Below are 21135 nucleotides of genomic sequence, written 5' to 3' on the forward strand. Positions count from 1 at the left end.
CATGGAACTGGTGTTTCTAGTTTCTGACATACAATGATCTTCAAATTTTGAGATCAAGAAATTAGAATTCCTGGGATTTGTCAGGAATTACTGAAATCATGTTTTCTGTATCTTTGTCCTATTTCATTAAGCATTTTAAAATAATTGTTTGGCCATAATAATAATAAAAAGCAGTGAATTATTTTTTTTCTGTGACAGGGTTATTCTAATGTTCCAGAGGTTATTCTGTAGAAAGAAAAATGTATAAAAATAAGTTCATAGTTCATTGTTACAAAACAATGCATTATAACAATATATTGTAAAATAATCGATTAGAAATTTATTTAATATAAGCATTTAAGAATAAAAACATTAAGAGAACATGAGTGGAATACAAATGCCAAAAGAAACCACTTAAAATTTTTAAATATCACAAATATCTAATACTTAAAAGTAGAAAACTTAGGTCATATACTAGTTCATAAAAGAACACTCTCCTTTTTCTTTGATGGTAAGTGATGATGAGCATTTTTTCATGAGCCTGTTGGCTATTTGTATGACTTCTTTGAAGAAATGCTTATTTAATTTGCCTGCCCATTTTTGATTGGGTTATTTGTTTTCCTTTTGTTGAGTTGAATGAATTTTTGATAAATTATGGATATTAACCCCTTATCAGTTGTATGATGGGCAAATATTTTCTCCCTTTCGGTATGTGTCTTTTTCTTTTAATTTTTTAAAGATTTATTTATTTATGCATACAAAAACTGGGGTGTAGGCCAGAAGTGTGGGCCAGGGGGTGGGTAAGAGGATTCACCAGAGACAGAGCAGGGAGCAGAACAGGTAGACCCACTGAAACACACTGCTGAGGGAGGCAAGACAGGAGAGGTCTGCTGTGCCATGTGGGTCAGCTCCCTGGCCAGGGATCTAAGTCATGCTTCAGTTGCTTCATAGCACTGAGACTTTAACCCCTGTGCCATAAGGGAGGCCCGTGTCTTTTTATTTTAACGATAGCTACCTTTGCTTTGCAGCTTTTTAGTATAATGTGGTTCCATTTGCATATTCTTGCTTTTGATTCCCTTGTTGGTATTGTTGAGTCCCCAAAGACATTCTTGAAGCAAATGTCACAGTTTTGCCCATTTCTTCTATTTATTCTATGATTTCAGGTCTGACATCCAAGTAATTAATGCATTACAAGTTAATTTTTGTGTGTAGTGGGAGATAGTAGTCTAGTTTCATTCTTTTGTGTGTGATTGTCCAGTTTTCCCACCACCATTACTTGAAGAGATTTTCCTTTTTCATTTTATACTCTTGGCTCCTTTGTTGTAAATAAACTGTTTATACAGGGTTTATTTCTGGGCTTTCAATTCTGTTCCATTGGCCTATGTGTCTATTTTTATTCTAATACCTTATAGTTTGGGTTACTGTAGTTTTATAATTGCGTAATTTGAAGTACAGAAGAGTGATATCTCCATTCTTCACTTTTGTCAGAATTACTCTGGTCATTCAGGGTCTTTTGTGGGCCCATATAAATTTCAAAAATGTTTCCTCCTCTTGAAGAATTTGGTTCAAAACTTAATAGGCATTGCATTGAACTTACACATTGTTTTGGGTAAGATGGCGATCTAAACTGTTAATTTTTCCAATCCATGAACAGGTAATATCTCTCCATTTCCATGTAGCTTCTGTTTCTTTTTAAATGTCTTATAACTTTCATTGCACAGGTCTTCACCTCCTTTGTCAATTTTATGGCTTGATAGTTAATGCTTTTTTTAAAAAAGATTTATTTATTTATACAAGCACTGGGTACAGTCAGAAGGGCGGGAGGGTGAGAGAATCCACCAGAGCCAGAGCCAGGAACATAACAGGCATACTGATGAAGCACACTGCTGAGGGGAGCAGCGGGTGCGGCAGGAGAGGTCTGCACACCATGTGGGACCCTCGCCGGCAGCCGGGGATTGAACCGGCGCTGCAGAGTCTGCTGGCAGCTTCACAGCCCAGTGCTCAACTACTGCGCCATTGGGGATGCCCGATATTTAATGCTTTTTGATATAATTGTAAATGGGATTGTTTTCTTGTCTTCTTTCTATTCTACTTTTATTTGCATATTAAAATATAACAGGCTTTTGTATATTGATTTTGTAGCCTGTTATATTACTGTATTGATTTATTTTTTTTCTAATAGATTTTGTGGAGTCTATAGGTTTTTCTATGTATTTTATCCAGTCATCTAAAATAGTGATTGTTTTACTACTAAAAATGGAGCTACTGTATGACCCAGCAATTCCACTGCTAGGAATCTACCCAAAGAGCACAAAAACATTAATTCAAAAAGATACCTGCACCCCAATAAAGCAGCACTATTTACAATAGGTAAGATATGGAAACAACCCAATGCCCAACAATAAATGACTGGTACAAGAAGATTTGGTATATATACACAATGGAATACTATTCAGCAATCAAAAAATATAAACACATGCCATTTGCAGCAACATGGAGGGAGCTAAAAGGGATTGTGCTCAGTGAAAGAAGCCAGAAGGAAAAAGAAAAGTATCAGGTGGTTTCACTTATAGGAGGAATATGGTGGAACCAAATAAAGGATCAGGAAAAAAATAACAATAATGCATACATACATACATACATAAATGAAATTAACAGGCAACCATAAATCAGAGATTTTCTGCAAGGGAGGGGGAAGAAGAGGGATCAAAACAAGTGAACACAAGGGACTGTGGTGATGGTTCATGGGTGAATTGGTTGTGGAGCATACAAGCATACACTACACAAAAATGAACAATGATGTAATATATATATATATAAATAAATTTTAAAAAGGAAAAAAAATTTTGAAATAAAGAAAAATAGTGATTGTTTTATTTCTTTTTCAATTTGGATTCTTTCTACTCCTTTCTCTGGCCTAATTTCTGTAGTAGGGTATTCCAATATGGTGCCCAACATGGGGCTTTTCACATCATATGGTGCCCAATATGGGGCTTTTCATGTCACTTGGGAGAGCCTATGATTGTGGACCACTGGGCTAAGGGCCCAACTAGAATGCAGTGTGCACATATATAAATGCAGACATCTGGGCCTAAGATAGGAGAAACAAAGGAGAGAAGACAGAGAGAAGTGAGAAAGAGAGCACATGAAGGGAGCATGGGGACTGGGGGCAGAGGGGCTCAGTTGTTGCCAGCCTCCTAGCACTCCTGCCTTCCAGCCTCCCTGCCTCCTTTCCCACTGCTGTACCTGTGTGCCCAGTTCTCTGCTTCAGCATTAAAGGCATGTCAAATCTACCAAGGGTCCCAAGATTCTTTTCCATTTGCCCAAATCAATTGTGAACATGACCAGGCTGGAATGGTTACCCCTACACCATTTAAGGAGCCCTGAATTAGTTGAGTTGCAGAGCATGACAGAAGGAAATTCAGGGTTACAATCCTATCGACACTGATGGAATGTAAAATACACACACAAACATACACACACACATAAAACAAAATAAAGATAGAAACACTGATGTTGATTTAAAAATACAAATGAGGAGCCTTCCTGGTGGCACAGAGGTTAAAGACAGCACTATCTCATTATCACCAGCTACTGCAGCATGAGTTCTATCCCTGGCCAGCCAGGGAGCTACCCACATGGCGCAGTAGACCTCTCTGACTTGCCCACTGCTCCCTTCAGCAGTGTGTTTCAGTTAATCTGCCTGTTCTGCTCCCCACTCTGTCTCTGATGAATCCTCTCACCCACCCCCAAAATTCTAGCTTACACCCGAGTTCATGTATGCATAAATAAATAGATCTTTAAAAAATACAAGTGAAGGCCTCAACAGTAGCAAAAAGAGACAAAAAAGAAATTAATGAGCTCAATAAAATAATGTTGGAGAACATAAGAATAGAACAAGAAAGAGGGCAAAGAATTTTCAAAACTTCATTAAAAAAAAAAAGAAAACTGTAAGAATTCTTTGGGACAACTTGACAACTTGAAAAGAAATACTAGCCATATCATGGGGATCCCATTAGGAGAAGAAAAAAGGCGAATGGCATAGAACACATATAAAAAGAAATAATCGCTGAATGCCATCTCAATCTGGGAAATGAAGCAGAAGTTGTGATCAAAGAAGCCAAAGATTTATTTATATGATTCAAAATTGTCATTTTTTTTCCTACTTGTTCTGCATGTACTTTGTTACATTTTTCCTGTTTGTGTTTTGATTTATAAAATATTTTATTCAGCTCTCCCTGGTGGTGCAAGGGGTTAAATCTCAGCACTCTGAAGCTATCCGCAGCCACTGCAGCATGAGTTCCATCCCCAGTCAGTGAGGTGACCCACATGGTGCAGCAGACCTCTCCTTTCTTGCCCACTGCTCCCCTCAGCAATGTTATTTAGGTAGATCAGCCTGTTCTTCTCCCTACTCTGTCTCTGGTGAATCCTCTTAGCCCCCACACCTCTGCTCTACACCCCAGCTCTTGTATGCATAAGTAATTCTTAAAAATTAAATAAAAAAATATTTTATTCTTTTGTATCTCATATTGTGCTTTGTTGTTTGTGGCTTATAAGCATTCATATTGACTTATAACATTCTAAATTCCAATGATATTTGATATATCAAATGATATCATATGTCTAATATGATATTTACAGCAATAATACTTTCATGTCTTCCTCCCTGGTCTCTGTGCTGTGGAGGTCATATTAATGAGAAAATGTATTACTGAGCAAATGGATATAATAAAGATCCCAGCAGAACTTACAGCCTAGGTGCAATGAACACACCAATGCAGGCATAATCAACAAGTTTGCTTACTTACTGCTCCTTCCTTTTCAAGATTTATGGCCAGGCCCTCAGCACTCTTATCTACAAGGTCGGGCAGCCAACCAGCTGGTCTCTCTCTCCAAGACCATACCCAAATGCCTACATCTTTCCCCCCTTGCATTGCCCCCCTTGTCTGGAGACTTTGCAGCAATGGTTGTGCCTGCTGAAAAACGATGTTATTCATGTAACAGATATGGACACAGTTGTGTATAAAAGGAACCCTTGGTCTTTAAACCAGTGCTCAGACCTTATGGGGTTACCCAGGTCTGGGACCTCATGCATGAGTAATAAATCTTCTCCTGACCTTACCATTTCTGAAGTACCGCTTGTTCTTCTTCTGCCTGGCTAACAGGCTAGAATTTATTTCTACAACATTTTGGTGTGTTGACCAGGAACAACAAGTGCGTTGTCCCTTTGAGCCATTGGCTTAGGGGGATGCGGAGTGGGGGAGGGGAAGGAGAACCAACAAAGGGGAAGCTTGCTCCACTGAGGACTTTCAGTGGTCTCTGACTTGGTTGCTCCTGCCCAGCCCCCACGGCACCTTCCCAGCCAGCCTTCCAAAGGGCTGAGCGAGGCCGGGACTTGGTGCCGACTTCGGATCAGGTAGGTCCCAGGATCCTGGTTCCCATGTGGCCTGCCCAGAGTGGTAGAAGAAGAGGCTGATCACCTCTTAGGTAGACCTAGAGGGTCTCACTTGGTTTTGGTCAGGAACCTTGGAGTTCCCAGAAAGGGAGGGATGGTTGTGTGTGTGTGTGTGTGTGTGTGTGTGTCAGAGAGAGAGAGTGGTGTGTTTGTGAAATGTCCACAGCTGCAGCTGCAGAGATAGACTGGGTTTTTACCTGTGGTTCTGTCAACAAGTCATGTGGCTGAACACTGACTGGACGTGTCAAAATCTCTGAGAGGGGGATGGCCAAGAAAGCATCTGTGTGCTCCCCCTTCCCTGGCTGCAGCATCGAATACAATGGGAGGGAATTGGAGCAAACAGAGGGTCCTCAAGACCATGCTTTAAAAAAAAAAAAAAAGGAAACTGATAGGGAATTTACTGCCCTACTTTCTTTACAACCTACAGGTATTTTTACAAATATAACTTGAGAAACATTTTCTTACCCGAAGGAGGTAGTTAAAAATAAATATTTAAGAGCAAATTAATAATTGTTGTCAGTGTTGTCAGAAATATTGGTAAAATAACTATCTCTAAAAATCAGTGCAAATGGCCAAAATTCTAAATGGAAGAGATCGCTATATCTGTGTTTTTGCCATTGTATCTTTTGTCTCTGGATGGTTGCTGTGTCAAAATATGATAAATGGCACCTATATAAATTCTAATAGAAAAGAACCCAAATTTTGAGATCACGATCTAAAATTATTGGTAAACATAAATTAGTTCAAAATGTAATGGTTTAGGGCCTCCCGGTGGCGCAGTGGTTGAGCGCTGGGTTGCGAAGCTGCCGGCGACCTCTGCGGCGCCGGTTCGATCCCCGGCTGCTCCCTGGCCACCAGAGGAGGGTCCCACATGGCGCGCAGACCTCTCCTGCCTCCTGCCGCCCGCTGCTCCCCTCAGCAGTGTACTTCGGTCCTTCTGCCTGCTCTGCTCCCCGCTCTGGCTCTGGTGAATTCTCTCACCCTCCCGTGCTTCTGACTGTACCCAGTGCATGTATAAACAAAAAAAACAAATAAATAAATAAATAACATGCCTCTATTAAAAAAAAAAAAAAAAAAATGTAATGGTTTAATTGAAGCATGCACATCTTAAATTTATAATGTTTTGAGCTAATAGTTCTATTGTATGTTTAAATGTGTTATTTGAAGGAAAAAAAAACCACCTTGAAGTAGTCAAAAAGAGTTATGGACCTGGCCTATGTTAACAGAGATAAATGTGGATAAATGCGGTTTTATTTATACCTGGACTTCTTTTGATAAAATTCTTTTCTAAAAAGACTAACCCACTATTTCTTCCCTTAATAAAAGTAGTTTTGTTCCCCAGGTAAGCACCTTCATTGATTTTTTTCTTCCCTTGTCCCAGCCAAAAAACCTCTAGTATACGAAACTTTCATTCGCAATTCTGAACGTGCTAGTCTAAGAAAAACTAAAGCTACAGTTGGTATCTCTATCTTAAATCTGTTCTTTTATCATTGTTTAAGTGGTGGTATAGTTCTCCTAGAAAACTAAAGATCTACTAAGTTTAATAATAAAAATTTGTTGACTTAATGAGGTTTTGGTGTACTTTTGCTTCTTATTTTAAGAAAACCACTTTGTTGTCATCTCACCTAAAAAAATAGAAATAAAACGTGTTTATGTATGAGTTTTCCAGTACAAAGGAATAATTGCATAACAGCTCTTACAATGTCTTGAAGTGAAAAATGTGAGGCTGACCTGTTAATTAGCTGAAGTTATGTTGGGACAAGGCCTCGGTATGGACTAAAAGTTTCAGGAAGTGACTGATGGACTTTCTCTGGCCAGGCACCTGACTTGTGTGCCCCAGGTGACCAGATGACATCTTGGGAGTCTTATGCTTCTATGCTCCCTGCTTGCTTTACAGTGTGAATGTGCCCCCACTGGGGCAATGGATGCTCTGTTGCATAATTTACTGCGGGGAGTGGCTGGGGGCATGGGTCTCAGACTTTGGGAAAAGGTCTCCTCTGGGCCTGCAGGGATAAATAAAGATGAAATTCTGCCATTACAGTCTTACAATCTAATAATTAAAAACTAGAATGTTGTAACTCTAAATGCAAATAAAGTTAGGTGTGTTAAGAAATGTATTTAAGACAGATATGTTAAAGGTCTTGAAAAATTTAGTGTCAAAACAAAATGGCTATCTTTGAAAAAAATGGTGCAAAATAGGAAGGAAAAAAATGTTGAAAGTCTGAAGGTCTCAGAGAAGTATCTTAAAAAATGCTATGTGCTAGAATGACTTGCTTTAAAAATATTTATTATCAGTAGTGTACTTATGAAAAACCAAACTTTAATTTCTTTTTCATTTGCAGTGAAGACTCAAGTGTTCTTAAACTGCTTTTACTGTTTTTTAATGACAAATTAAAAAAAAAAAAACTGTCTAGGTTATCTAAAATTTTGGTTCTCTTTTACTCTCAGACCTGATTAACTGAAAAACATAGTCCTGTCAGTATTGTTGAGCACTGTGAAATTATAGCTACTTTTTCAAAAAAAAAATAAATAAACCTCTAGTTATCACTCTGGGTCATTTAGTGTTGCTTAATAAAAATCTGTATATATTTATTAAGCCTGTGACAAAATTTTTCTTGAAGTCGTTTCAAAAATAGTAAAGGTTTTGATCAGTAAAATGATTTAATATTTCTTAGGAATCTTAATAAATTATTTTTCCCTGTAGGAAAATGCTAAAATGCATTAGACCAATAGAGAGATGTTAAAATTTCATAGAAAAAAATTGTCATTGAGAAAAGGAAAGATTACACCTTTTCAGCATATATAAAAATTGATTAAAGTGTTCTATATATGAGACTTTTAAAACCTAGTATGTTCCAGTATAATATTATTGGATGATTCTGGTTATTCTGAAATATATGTGTGTGCATGTCACAAAATTGAGCAAACATTCTTGTCTTTTGCTTTAAACCATTTTCAAGTTTTTGTTATTTCTAAAGGTTACTTGCTGAGCTTTGTCTTGAGAAAACTCACAAAAAGAATCTGACAATATAGATATGTTTTGGAACTGAGGACACCCACCAACCTTAAAAAAATTGGATTTATAAAAATTACCGATAGAAGATCAAGACAATACACAGGAGAACTACACTGAGGAGGATTTGTATAATATTTAATGACTTTTTAAAAAAATATTGGTCTTTAATATTTTGTTTTGTTTTGTTATCTCTAGAAAACTTGTCTTTAAACTGGGCTATCATCTTAATGTGGCAATTTGCATCTTTTTTATGAGAAAACTGGAACATTTGCTTTTCTCTTTTCTCATCCCCAAAATGTGTAGGCAATATTTGCACTTCTCAGGACAATGCCTATCTTTGCAAAATCTCAATAGGGAATTTTATTTCTCCTTAAAGTAGAAAATTAAACATTTTTTGTTACAAGGTTTTGATTGAAATTCTTCTGGGAGTAAAATTTGAGCAGAGCTGAGAAGAGTGAGCCAAGAAGAGCCTGTCACCTTGCTTACCGGGTTCCACAGACCTCAATGAAAGGTGAGGAAACTGCCCCATTGGCAGGACTGGAAAACCCTGGAAAAGCCCTGGGAACCTTGAGGAGAGGAAATCTCAGGTGAAGTCTGGTGAGACTGTGACTTTGATGAAGCCTGCATGGACTGGGTATTAGAAAGCTCACTCCAGGCTGTGGAGTTTTCAACAAAGCCAACAACATTCTGCTTGGTTATTCTGCCCTGTGAGTTTATGCAAATATAGGTAAAATTATTTAAAATTATGTTTGGTTTACTATTTTACAGAATTGGGATGAGGGTAGATAAAAATTGTGTCTCAGTAACTATATTAGTGAGTAGTCCTCTTCAGTTAGGGCTGTATCCTAAATGTCATCATCTTGAAGAAGGGAAAAACCCATCCCTATAACATTTACGACTATGATACGTTGTGTACTTTATTATTGCCACCCCGCCACCAAAGCCTTAACATCATGTCGGGAACTGTGGCACCAGCAAGCGCAGGCCTTCCATAGTAAACCCACCACCACCACAACCCCATATTCAGCAGGAAGCAGCCAGAAGGTGCGACACCCCTTTCTCCCATAGAAATGGAAGGTCATAACAGAGAGTGGGGATTATGACGCAGTTAACAAGTTTGTCTTTCCTGTATCTTGCAATTCCCACCTTGTTTGATATATGTGATGCCCTGTGAGAAACCCACAAGGGCATCGAAGTGAGGAATGATGTCCAAGGAAAAGGGAGTTAAACAGCAGAGCCAGCTGGTGCCCGCCCATCTCCATGCCAAGCCCACCCCCCTCCCCTTTGCATACTCTTGCCCATCTCTCCTTTATTTTTTCCTTTGTAAAAGTCTCAGGTTACACCCCCTTGGGTACATCACTCCGAAGTGAAATGTGCCTACAAACCAGAAAAAGGACACTTCAGCCAGCAGATGGACAGCAGCCCCTGATCCAGAGGATTTGTAGCCTTCACTTGAGGCTACAAATGAATCAACCCATCAAGGTGGCCTGAGACATCAAGCCCTGCTCTGGCCACACTCGGGAAGCTGGTCGGTCTACACACAGCAGAAGCTTGAGGACATTCTACATGTGTGACCTCTTGTTATTTTTACTGTTCCTGTAGTTACCGTCTTTGCAGTCGGCCTAGCCACTGTGGTTCCTGACCACTAGGATTGGGAGGCCTTCTTGCCTCCGGTTTGACACTGTGTGTGGACATAATTGTTTTCAAATGTTTGCTAAAATGAGCCTGCTTGCCAGTGTCCTCCTACGCCTGCACCTCACCCCTCTTCTGTATGTGAGGACTTGTCTCCCAAACCCTGAGTAAGTGCAATGAAGCCAGGGTTTGTACCCAGCCTGACAGAAGGGCCACAAAGAACAAGGGAGCTCTCTGGTCTCCCTCCTCCCTGGGCTTCTTCTGGTCCATCCCAACAAACGCCTGTGTCCCAGCTAATCAGTGCTGCACACATGGCTTTCAACCTCTCAAATGTGGCTCTTGCTTTAGATTGAGGGATTTGCTTAGGGCCAGGTCCTGTCCAGTATGAGGGAGTCATACTCAACCCAGGTTTGTTCCCTCCAAAGGTATCACCTAACTCCTCCTCAAATCTCATCCTAGGTCCTGTGTCTCTGTGGGAAATGCTACAAACCCTTTGACTCACGCTTCTAAGATCTGTGCCGCAGACGACCCTTACCTGGCCTGTGCTGAGGGAGTGTATCAGTGTGTTACTCCACACAAACAATTGTGCTTTGTTCTAAATTTGTTGCCTAACTTGTCTGTTGTATGTTTTAACTAAAAGAGATACACTTTCAATGCTAAAATCCCCTCACCAGGTTAAGAGAGTCCCCCTGACCATCCCACTCATAGGGGCCTGCTGACTGCATCCAGAGCTGCTGAGGTGAGAACCTCAAATCCATCATAAAGGGCCGGTGCCTGACTCAAGTCAAATTTGAATGCTCTCATTAGATCAGTCCTAGCCCTCCAACGCCAAGGTGACTCCTTGGCAGCTGTAATGCTCCAGGACCAGCAAAGACTAGACCTGTTCACTGCTGCCCAAGGAGGTATCTGTATGGCAGAGAAGAGGCCCTGCAGCAGCCAACCAAATAAGATTCATCCTCCACAGGGTTCTGGTGACTCTCACCTCATAATGGCCACTGGGTAATGATCAGGGTTCCCTTGAAAAAAGCTCTATAGGTGATGCCCTATGAGAAAAATAACTCACAAAGGCATCAAGGGGGGAATGATGAGAAAATATATTTTTGAGCAAATGAATATAATAAAGATTCCAGGAGAACTTACAGCCCATGTGCAATGAACACGCCCATGCAGGCGTAATCAACAAGTTTGCTTACTTACAGCTCTTTCCCTTTCAAGATTCATGGCCAGGGCCTCAGCACTCTTATCTACAAGGTCCACCAGCCAACCAGCTGGTCTCCCTCTCCAAGGCCATCCCCAAATGCCTGCATTTCCCCCCCTAACCTTGGCCCCCTTGTCTAGGGACTTTGCCGCAAATGGTTGTGCCTGCTGAAAAACGATGCTATCAATGTAACAGAAATGGAGACCGTTGTGTATAAAAGGAACCCTTGGTCTTTAAACCGGTGCTCAGACTTTACAGGGCTGCCCAGGTCTGGGACCTCACGCATGAGTCATAAAGCTTCTCCTGACCTCACCATTCCTGAAGTACCGCTTGTTCCTCTGCCTGGGTAAAAGGCTAGAATTTATTTCTACAACAATATATTTAATTTTTGGCCTCTGTTATAATTCCCTTACATGATACAATTTTTTGGTAAAAGAGTCTTTTTTTAAGCAATAAGAAGAAATCACTCTATAATTATCCATGCAGATACCATTTCCAGTGTCCTTCAGTTTTTTTGTATAGATCCAAATTTCCATTGATTGCCATTTTCCTTCTGCCTATAGTTACTGCTTTTAGCATTCTTGTAGTAAGGGTCTATTAATGATGACTTTTTTCCTGCTTGTTTATAAAGGAAAATGTCTACTTCACCTTTGTTTCTGAAAAATATTTCCCTGGGCATTAAATTCTATTTTAACACCATATTTTCCAGTATTTTATGATGTTCCCCCAGTGTTTTCTCATTTTTTTTTTTTGTTTACAATAACTCTTCTGCCAGCCTCATCTTTGTTTTCTGCCTAGAATGCTATTTTAAACTCTGACTTCTTTACATCTCTCGTTTTGAGAAATGAGATTTTTATGTGCCATGGTATTTTCTTCATTTTTATGCTTTGGGTTCAGTAAAATTTACTATAGACTGAAGGTTTGTGCACCTCCATATTTCATGCTCTGAGAGACACCAGAGCGCTGCATGTGAGCACATTTGAGGATCCAAGGAGATGACAGTTTTCAGTGAGCCAGGGACCTGACTCTTACCAGACACCAAAAATGAAAGCTATTTGATCTCAGCTTCCAGAACTGTAGCAAATTATTTATGCTTCTAATCAAATTATTTATGTTTCTAAGCAAATTATTTATGTTTCTAAGCAAATTATTTATGTTTCTAAGCAAATTGTTTATGTTTCTAACAAATTATTTATGTTTCTAGTTTATGGTATTTTTGTTTCAGCAGCCAAATCAGACTCAGAAAGTTAATTGCATAAGAAGTTAATAATGATCGAATTTAGAACATATTTTTGGCTTTTATTTCCTCAAGTCTTTTTCTGTCCAATTTTCTTCTCTCTTCAAGGAAGGACACAAATTACCTTTGTATTAGGCCTTTTCAAGTTTTCCACAACTCACTGATCTCTTCACTAAAAAATTGTTTTAAGTATTTCCTTTTCAATAGTAATTAATCAAATTGAATGAAACATTTCTGTCTTCAAGTTCAGTAACAATTTATTTCTGCAATAGCTAATCTGTTTTCTCCCCACAGGTGCGGTCCCCACACTCCCACCATCATATCAAATACTCTACAAAAACAGTGACATAAGAAAATAAAAATAAATTTAAACAAATAGTGAATCAACAGATAAGATAATTCAATATAATATAATTTTCATCTAATACATTATTTTTTCCATCTCTTGAAGTTCAATTTAGGACTTTCTTTTTAATTAATATCTCTAGTGAACTTTCTGAGTATCTGGAATACAGTTATGACTGTTTTAATGTCCCTTATATGTTAATTCTAACACCTGTATAGTTTCCGTATAATGTTAATTTACTGATTTTCTAGTATACATTGTATTTTCCTGCTTCTTTTCATGCTCGATATTTTTTTTTTTTGAAAGAATTGTGACTTTTGCTTTGTTGAATTTGCTCTGGAATGAAGTTAAGATACTTATAAATAATGTGACTCTTTTGGGAGTTGCCCATCAGTATTGAATGGATTTTTAGTCTAGTTCTAACTATTCCCTGCACTGAGACAAGACTCTTCTTCACTCTGTGCAGGTTTTCTAACACTGGTAGAAACTCTCTCCTCATCCTTGTTTAAGCCATGAGTACTATTAACTCCCTCTAATCATTTCATTTTTAATATAAGTTTTGATTACAGGGAGAAGGAAAATTTTCACATCCATTGGTAAATATACTTAGAATTCCCAAGAATACAGAATATTAATTTTCCTTATTAATATCTTAGGCAAAGCAATAAGATTTTTCTTTACCTTCAATAAGATAAATACCTCAATATATTCTCACCTTATTCTGGTTTCCCCAGATTTCCATCATGTTCACTTCACATTTTTTAGAATTGTATTATGATTTATATATATATTTATTTATTCTTTTCTCAAATTACCCTTGAACTTAAAATATTGCTTAGCTTACTCTCAATTTCAGTTTAACTATTCTCCTTCAACATTTGAAAATAGCATTCTTGTCACTTTTATTCAATGTTGCTATTGAGAAATGTGAAGTTAATGTAATTTTTATTCCTTTGAATGTTTTCTTAGTAATGATACTTAAAATAGGGCCCTAAGACCAATGCCTGATACAAATAATCTTACCAGTTCTTTATGAGATAAATCTAGAAAAAGTATTATAAAACTTTTAGAGTAAATGGACAGAATATTTCAGGTTTATTGAATTTAATAATAAAATAATTACCAACTTCAATTTTATGCCTTCCTTTTTTCACTTCATTTTCCCAGTTTATTTTTTAAAGTATCACTCAAGTCTTTGATTTATACTAGTATAAAGCAAGACATATATACATGTACAAAAAGTATCATTTTGTGATATATACTAGTATAAAGCAAGACATATTTACATATACAAAAAGTAAAAATGACTCATCTTTGCAGACTGTTTAAGATATATTGCTTAATGATCAGCATCTCTGGTCATGGATACTCTTCAAGGAGTCTCAGGGTCAAGTGGTTTCATGATCAGTGGACCTGTCAGGACTGGAGTCCTGGGGTTTACAGAGAAGGGCTACTCTCTTCATTATATAGGCTCTCCTGCTAATTCACTATTATGCATTTCGGGAAAGCTCCGTGGACTTACGTTTGAAGTAAGGATAGAGTGACCCAGAGAAGGTATCCTCGGTGAAAGAGAAGATATGGTTACCATCAGCCATGTTGTAGAAGGAAATGTCACTATCCTCATAATCCAAGAAAACCATAATCTTATTTGGAATCTTTTCTACCTCAGCAGGTTCTTCGCGGGAAATCTCTTGGAGACAATAGGAGAGAATCCTATAATTATTCCCCTTTTTCTCTAAGATTCTAAATTTCTTCCTTTGTGAATCTTCAGATGCTCCACTCCTCTTTGTGGAATCCTCATAAACGCCTACAGTCCACTCCTCTGTGTCCTCAACATCCACCTCCCAATAAAATCTCCCTGAAGTGATGTCTTCCTGGTTAAGTGTGATCAGGTTGCTGTCTCCTTGATTACTGGGAGTTGTTTCCTCTTTGTCGTTTTTTACAGTCAATTTGACTGGAAGAGAAAAAAGGAAAGAGCCAACTTTGTACATTTCTGAAACCTGTTTGTAGGTTAAGGTAAAAGTATCAGGCCCTCCTGCCATTAGGACAGATGACGGATCCCTGCGGTCCTGAATGCATGCCTGATGGCGGGCACCTGGAGTAGGGTGTGGGCATATGGAGATGGGATTCACCTGGACTAAGACTGAGCCTTTAAAGGTGGAGTCATGGGGACGCCAGCAGAAGCAGCATGAACAGAAGAAGCAGAACAAAGAAGCCGAGAGAGAAAGAACAGAGAAGCAGAGACCACCAGAGAACGCCGGAGAGCCCAGACAGAATAAAGAATTGCCAGGGGCTGGGAAGCCTGCCAGCCTCCCGGCCCCCCAGCACCCCTATCTGCCATGTACCTGGTAAATCCCAATAAAAGCCTTCAAAAGCCACTGAGGGCTCCAGTACTCTCTCCCCCTTTACCCCGTCTGCATAGAATCATAGAAAACCTGCTCCATGTCCTGCCTCTGCCCCCTACACTGTTGTACAGGTGACATCTTAAAGAAATGGGCAAATGTGATTGGAGTAGTAAAAATAAAAAAAGCCCCCTTCTGACAAATGTGTTGGCTGAGGTGGAGCTAGGAGTCAGGGATGGAAAAGGTTGTGTTCTTACCTGGGTTCTATGCCAGGTATCTCAAATTATCTTATCCATCAGTCTTTCACAGAATGCCTGAGGAAGCCCCAAGCTTGAGACTAGTATTTTTTATTTTAGACTAGTATTTTTTCCCCAATTCTCTACAAATTAGATGTATCTACATTTAGTAGCAGGCTCCGTGTGAGCTCAACCATTTAAAAGGAACAGCTGAGCTGCTTTTAACTTATTTGGGGGGTTCTCCTCACCTAAGGGACTATGTTAATTTTTGCTTCAGAAGCAAATTAATCCCACAGACAAGAAATGTGGACCAATATATAAACAATATATGGATGTGGAAACACAAGCAAAATAGCTAATCTTAAAGCAGTTTCCAATTCCAGCTACTATTTCATGATCTCCATGTTCCTCCCTTTCTTTATCAAAATAATGGTGCCTGTCTTTTCATTGATGTCAGGAAGGACAAAACAGGATGTCAGAGGTCAGTTTCAAATGGAGCCAAAAAGATGAAGCACAACTCACCGGACTTGAAATGCTCCTTTCTCCAGTCTGAAAGAGAATGACATAAAGTGAGTCTGAGATAGAAGCAGGGAGTGAAAAGGAGGCAAAATGTCCGCTTCCCTGGCTCATAGCTTGGTCCAGCTACCCTCACTCCCTCGTCTTAGGCCCTTAAATTCTAAAAACTACAGGACACCTGGTGTGCTTCCTGGGCTCTGTCTCAGATTATGAATTATCCCTAGTTCAACCCAGTTCTGGGCGAACAAGGTTGTCCAGCCTGAGCTGGGTTCGGACGACACCTGGATCTACCCTTAAGACCTTTATGGGCTTCCTGAATGAGGATGGCAGCGACAGAATGGCCTTTCATTTTGTTTTACTTTGGGTTTTCCAGTCAATAACCTTCTTAGAGTAGATTTAAGCTTATGAGTAAGGCTTTTAAACTGACCCTATCATTTTGACCTTTATAATCAGATTTTTAAAATATTTTTCCCTACAGATAGATTCCTCATGGAATCTCTGTTCCTCATCTCCACTGTTTCTGCCTGGGGCCACTTATCTTATGATAGGACTTGTGATTTTATTTCAAGATGAATATTCTCAGTGAATCTCACTGAATTCACTTTGACAATAGGAAGATAAGGATAGCCATAATTCTTAAATAGAACAGGGGAAACTGCTTATGCAAAAACTTTGACCCTAGGGAAGGGCTCCTCTGTCCTCCTCTTATCAAAGCACTTATCAAGTTGTGTGCAATTGCCACTGGACTTTAATTGCCATAGGGCAGATGTAAGAGTTTATGCCACTAACTTCCTGCACAATGGCTGACATATAGAAATTGCACAAGTTTATGTTCAAGGAATGACCTAGTATGTTTTTGAGGTCCACACTATATTACACACATACAAACACACACTTATAAACCCACACAATATATAAACACAAATATTAGAAGGTACAAAGATAGTAATTTCTCCCTCTACCAAGTTATATTTATTTTTACAAATGATATTAAAATATTTTGAAAAATTATTTTTCAAAGTTTTTCAAACAAATTTATATCCCTGAATATTGAACTTCACTTACTTTATCTTGAATACAAGTAAAATCATAGTTCATACATTTTTAAATATAAAATATAACACAATATATATTTCTTAGAACTTATTTGCAATATAGAAATATTGCTATAAAAGGATATTTTTTATTCTTCTCAAATTCAAAATCACTCTGAGTTCTTTCCCTTCCTTCTTCACAGTGGATGGAATAACAACTTGTGTTGAGCCTTATCTTGGCCATGTTGTAGAATTTACCAGTTAGCAACTTATTTTTTCTTTATCCTGAGACCTGAAAAATCTTTGATTTTTTGAGCCTCTAAGTACATATAGAACAGACTAGAGATTAGTACTAACTAAATCTTCGCAATTTGCAAGAGAACGTGTGTGCGCGCACACCAACTATGCTCAGAATACCAGGGGTACATGGCAATATCCAGGCCAGAGAAAAGAGTTTCTTACCAGGGTATATCAGTGCCTTCTTCCAATCTGAAACATAACAAATCCAGGTAAGATAAGTAAGACATTAATCTGGGGCCCACATTCCTCCCCTCCCACTTATCTTTCTTCCACCGATCACCATTAAATTTTTCTGATTTTTCCTCTAAATAAAGGAACCAAGAAAGCGTTGGGTGTCAGGCCATCAAGTGGTATGGGAAATGCAGAAGAGCCTCTTACCTAAATCATATAATCTCTTTCGCCGAGCTGAAAGAAACAACATGCAGTGAGGGATTTAGGACAGATGAGGAAAGGGAACATATTCTACACAAAGAATGAGAGGAGTAAGACTTACCAAGCTCTTCCTTGAGTTTCCCTGTAAAAAGGAGACATAAAATCATCAAACTGGGATTACACTTCCCCTGAGTTTTCAGTAGTTAAATTCAGTGAGAACTTCTGTGTCCCACAGTGAAGTAGATGAGAAAGTCCAGCACACGTGTGTGTCAAATCTAAAATGTTGAGTGCTGAGAGTTACATAGGGGTGCTGCGGGGCCACAGAGAAAGGAGTGCCCAAGTGTCATGGGAGTATATGATTTCTTAGGTGTTTTGCAGCCTATTCTTGATGAGCACATAGAAGACATGAAAAGACATTTCCACACAGAGAAACAGCAGCACAGGTTGGGGTACAGAGGTCTGGAAGAGCATAGTGTGGTCTTAGGGTCCCCACTTTGAGAAATCATGACCACTGTCCACAAATCACTTTCCCTCCCTCACCTACCCCCATGCATGCGCACACAGACACTTGGTTCTCCTTCCACAAGACTCCCAGTTCTGTGGAATTCTTGACCCCATGTTTTCCTAGGAGTCCTTTGGCAACTTTCAATTTCAGCATCTACACTATACAACCTGTATCCCCAACTTTTCCATGAACCTCTGTTTTGCCCCGTTGTCCCAATTTACCTCTGGTTTGAAGGGCCGCTTCCTTTTCAATCTTCATCTGATCTCTCTCTTCCAATTCCTTCTTCTTTCTAATTATTGCTCTCTCTTTGGCTTGATGTTTTCTCCAGCCAGTGTAGCTGACCCCCGCGAGGAGAAGCAGCAGCACAGGGACTGTCCCAAGCGTGGCTGCCTTCCATGGACACATCCTGGGGAAGAAGGGTTCTGACAGGGGACGTGGAGACATGGTGAGGACTGGCCTGAAAGAAGCCCTGCTCTTTCCAAGGCTCCCTTCTTCTCCCCACACCCCTGCCCTTACTACACCTCCAACTCTGCCTTGAGGTCTGGGCCTTACTGACCTGGGAGGATGATGGCTGATGCTATCTGCTGGCCAGAGAGGGGATTCTGGATGGAGCAGGTCACATTGTTCATTGAGCTGTCTGTGACAATGACAGATGACTCCACGTGGAAAAGCCCTTTGTCATCTTCAGTGAAAGACTCAGGAAGAGACTTCAGCTCCCCTCCAGCCTTGTTAATCCAACGCACACTGGGTTTTGGGAACCAGCCACTTGAGGAACATAGGACTCGAATCCCATTTTCCTCAGGCCCCGTCATGTAAACTTGAGGGGTAGATCCCAAACCTGAGAAGAGAAAGCATGTGCCTTAGACCTTTGGTCCCCAGGGCTCGGGAGTCCCTGAAACTGGAGTTTGTACTCCCCTTCACAAGATTGGTGGATGAACTAAAGCTCAGAAGTCAGTAAACTGCTCTTAATCAACATTAGTTAAACAGTGATTCCATTTTGAAATCACCTTAATATCTTTTCCCTACACTTGGACTAAGAGAACTTTTATGTCAATCTGAGAGAAGAGAGAAAACTAAACTTATAAAAAGGAATTTAATTCTATTAGTTTTTTTTTTCTCTCCTGATTGGGTGAAAGTTATTATTTAATGTGCTGATACCTATCTGAATTAACATTAATCAATAAGCTACAAGGTCTTTAAGGAAATCAAAATATATTCAAGGACATTGCCCTGTTGGTGTTTAAAAACAAATAGAATATGTAGCCTTTTCCTTACATGTAGGAAATTTACACTCCACAAAGTAAAGCAGCAGTGTATCCATAGAGGATCACAAGAAATGTCAGAATAAAATGCAGATGCACTGACCTTTCTCCTCACTTGACATCATGACAGATTGTGCCAAACTGACATACCTATAACTTGCAGCTGCACGGTCGTCTCTTCGGACATGGAACCATCCTTAAATTGACACCGGTACTGGCCATCATCAGAGGCCCGGACCTGCTGGATCAGTAGGGACGCATCCCCTTTGTCGATAGAGGTCCCCAACAGCTTGGTCCTGTCGCGGTACTCCAGCATTTGCTCCCCGTCTTGCTCCTGCCTGTCCTTGTATACGAGCACAGCGGGGGAGAGCTGGGTTCGGTACCACCGGATATGCATGTTGACTGCGCTCTGCTCAGGGACCAGACTACAGGGCAGAGTGGCGTCTGCCCCCAGCAGGGCTCTGACAGGCTGGGATGGTCCCTTCACAGAAAACTGTGACACTGCAAGAAAGTCAGACAGATTACGGGAATCAGCGAGGGGTGGTGAAATGGAAGACACATGTATCATTTTTATTTAAGGACCCAAACATATTTCTCATATTTCTTCCTTATTTGTATTATTTCCCAAAAAAGTTACAATATATTACTTTTAAAATAATATGTAATCATTATTTTATTTTTATATATAATATGTATGTGTGTATATATATATATATATATATATATATATATATATAACTTCTTCAGCTGTATTTCCCAGAAGCAACACCTATAAATGGTTTTGCATTTTTCAAAAGACCTTTATTTTTGGGTTTTTATTTTCTTCCTTTCTTTTTTATTTTTAATTGAGTAAATATCTGGATACTTTCATCAGGTAGTATCACCATAGTGCCTCAACCACCAACTCACCCATAATCCACCACAATAGTTCATAGGGCTTCCTTCCCTCTTTGCTCTTACCCCTGCCCACCCCTCTGGCACTTCAGTTCTGTAGTCAGCTGTCAAAGGTTAGTTTCTAAGTTTGTCTGTATCTGACTCCTGGTTTTTTAGTGAATTCCACATATTAGTGACACCATGTGGTTCTTATTTTTCTCCTTCCAACTTATTTCACTGAGCATTATGCCTTCAAGCTATGCATTTACAAATACTATTTGTAGATATGTTACATAAAACCTATGTAAAAGAGATTTACTGAGAATTATATGGAGAAGTAATTTAGTAAGCAGTTATTCTTTTGAGGGTTGGAGGGGAATGGAAGGTGTTTTTCTCCTCAATTATCCCTTTGTGCCCAGTTCTCTTCTCCGAAGACTGTAAGTAGACATTTCTAACCTGGATTTTAAATAACTGTGTGTTTGGTGTGGCTGGGGCAAGGGGAGGATTAAATGCATTTTATCCCAAAGTGAAAAGTAGAATTTGTAAGTTTTTTAATTAAATATACAATAAAGAATATCATACAGTCATATAATCAGCTCTGCTTGACTGACTATACCATCATGTTTAAACTTATCCTATATCAGTGAATATTTATATTGATTAAAATTTATTGCTACTATAAATAGTCTTGCAATGAACATTATATATGACACACACATATATTATATATATATACACATATATATACACACACGTATATCCACATATATATATGTATGGATACATATAGGAGAGAGCTTCTCTTGACGACAAATTTTTGTAGACTTGCTGA

The 21135-nt window shown here is 39.1% G+C and overlaps 1 protein-coding gene across 2 annotated transcripts in view; it reads right to left on the bottom strand.

The window, feature by feature from the left end:
* Positions 1 to 21135, bottom strand: part of LOC119252299 (butyrophilin-like protein 1) — a 27260-nt gene continuing 6125 nt past the window's right edge. Inside the window, exons 4-12 of one of the 2 annotated variants that reach the window (XM_054698707.1) lie at positions 19581 to 19931; positions 18725 to 19006; positions 18390 to 18590; positions 17785 to 17805; positions 17670 to 17696; positions 17454 to 17480; positions 15964 to 15990; positions 14386 to 14817; positions 1 to 225 (exon numbers count right to left, since the gene is read on the bottom strand). In XM_054698707.1, the coding sequence (XP_054554682.1) occupies positions 221 to 225; positions 14386 to 14817; positions 15964 to 15990; positions 17454 to 17480; positions 17670 to 17696; positions 17785 to 17805; positions 18390 to 18590; positions 18725 to 19006; positions 19581 to 19931 (1373 nt within the window). In that variant the 3' untranslated portion in view covers positions 1 to 220. Of the gene's footprint in view, positions 226 to 12756; positions 14818 to 15963; positions 15991 to 17453; positions 17481 to 17669; positions 17697 to 17784; positions 17806 to 18389; positions 18591 to 18724; positions 19007 to 19580; positions 19932 to 21135 lie in introns of those variants that run through there. The other variant, XM_037519475.2, reaches the window with a different exon arrangement.

This window comes from Talpa occidentalis, unplaced genomic scaffold (assembly GCF_014898055.3).
Source record: "Talpa occidentalis isolate TD23 unplaced genomic scaffold, MPIMG_talOcc4v2.1 talOcc4.2, whole genome shotgun sequence".
Lineage (NCBI taxonomy): Eukaryota > Metazoa > Chordata > Mammalia > Eulipotyphla > Talpidae > Talpa > Talpa occidentalis.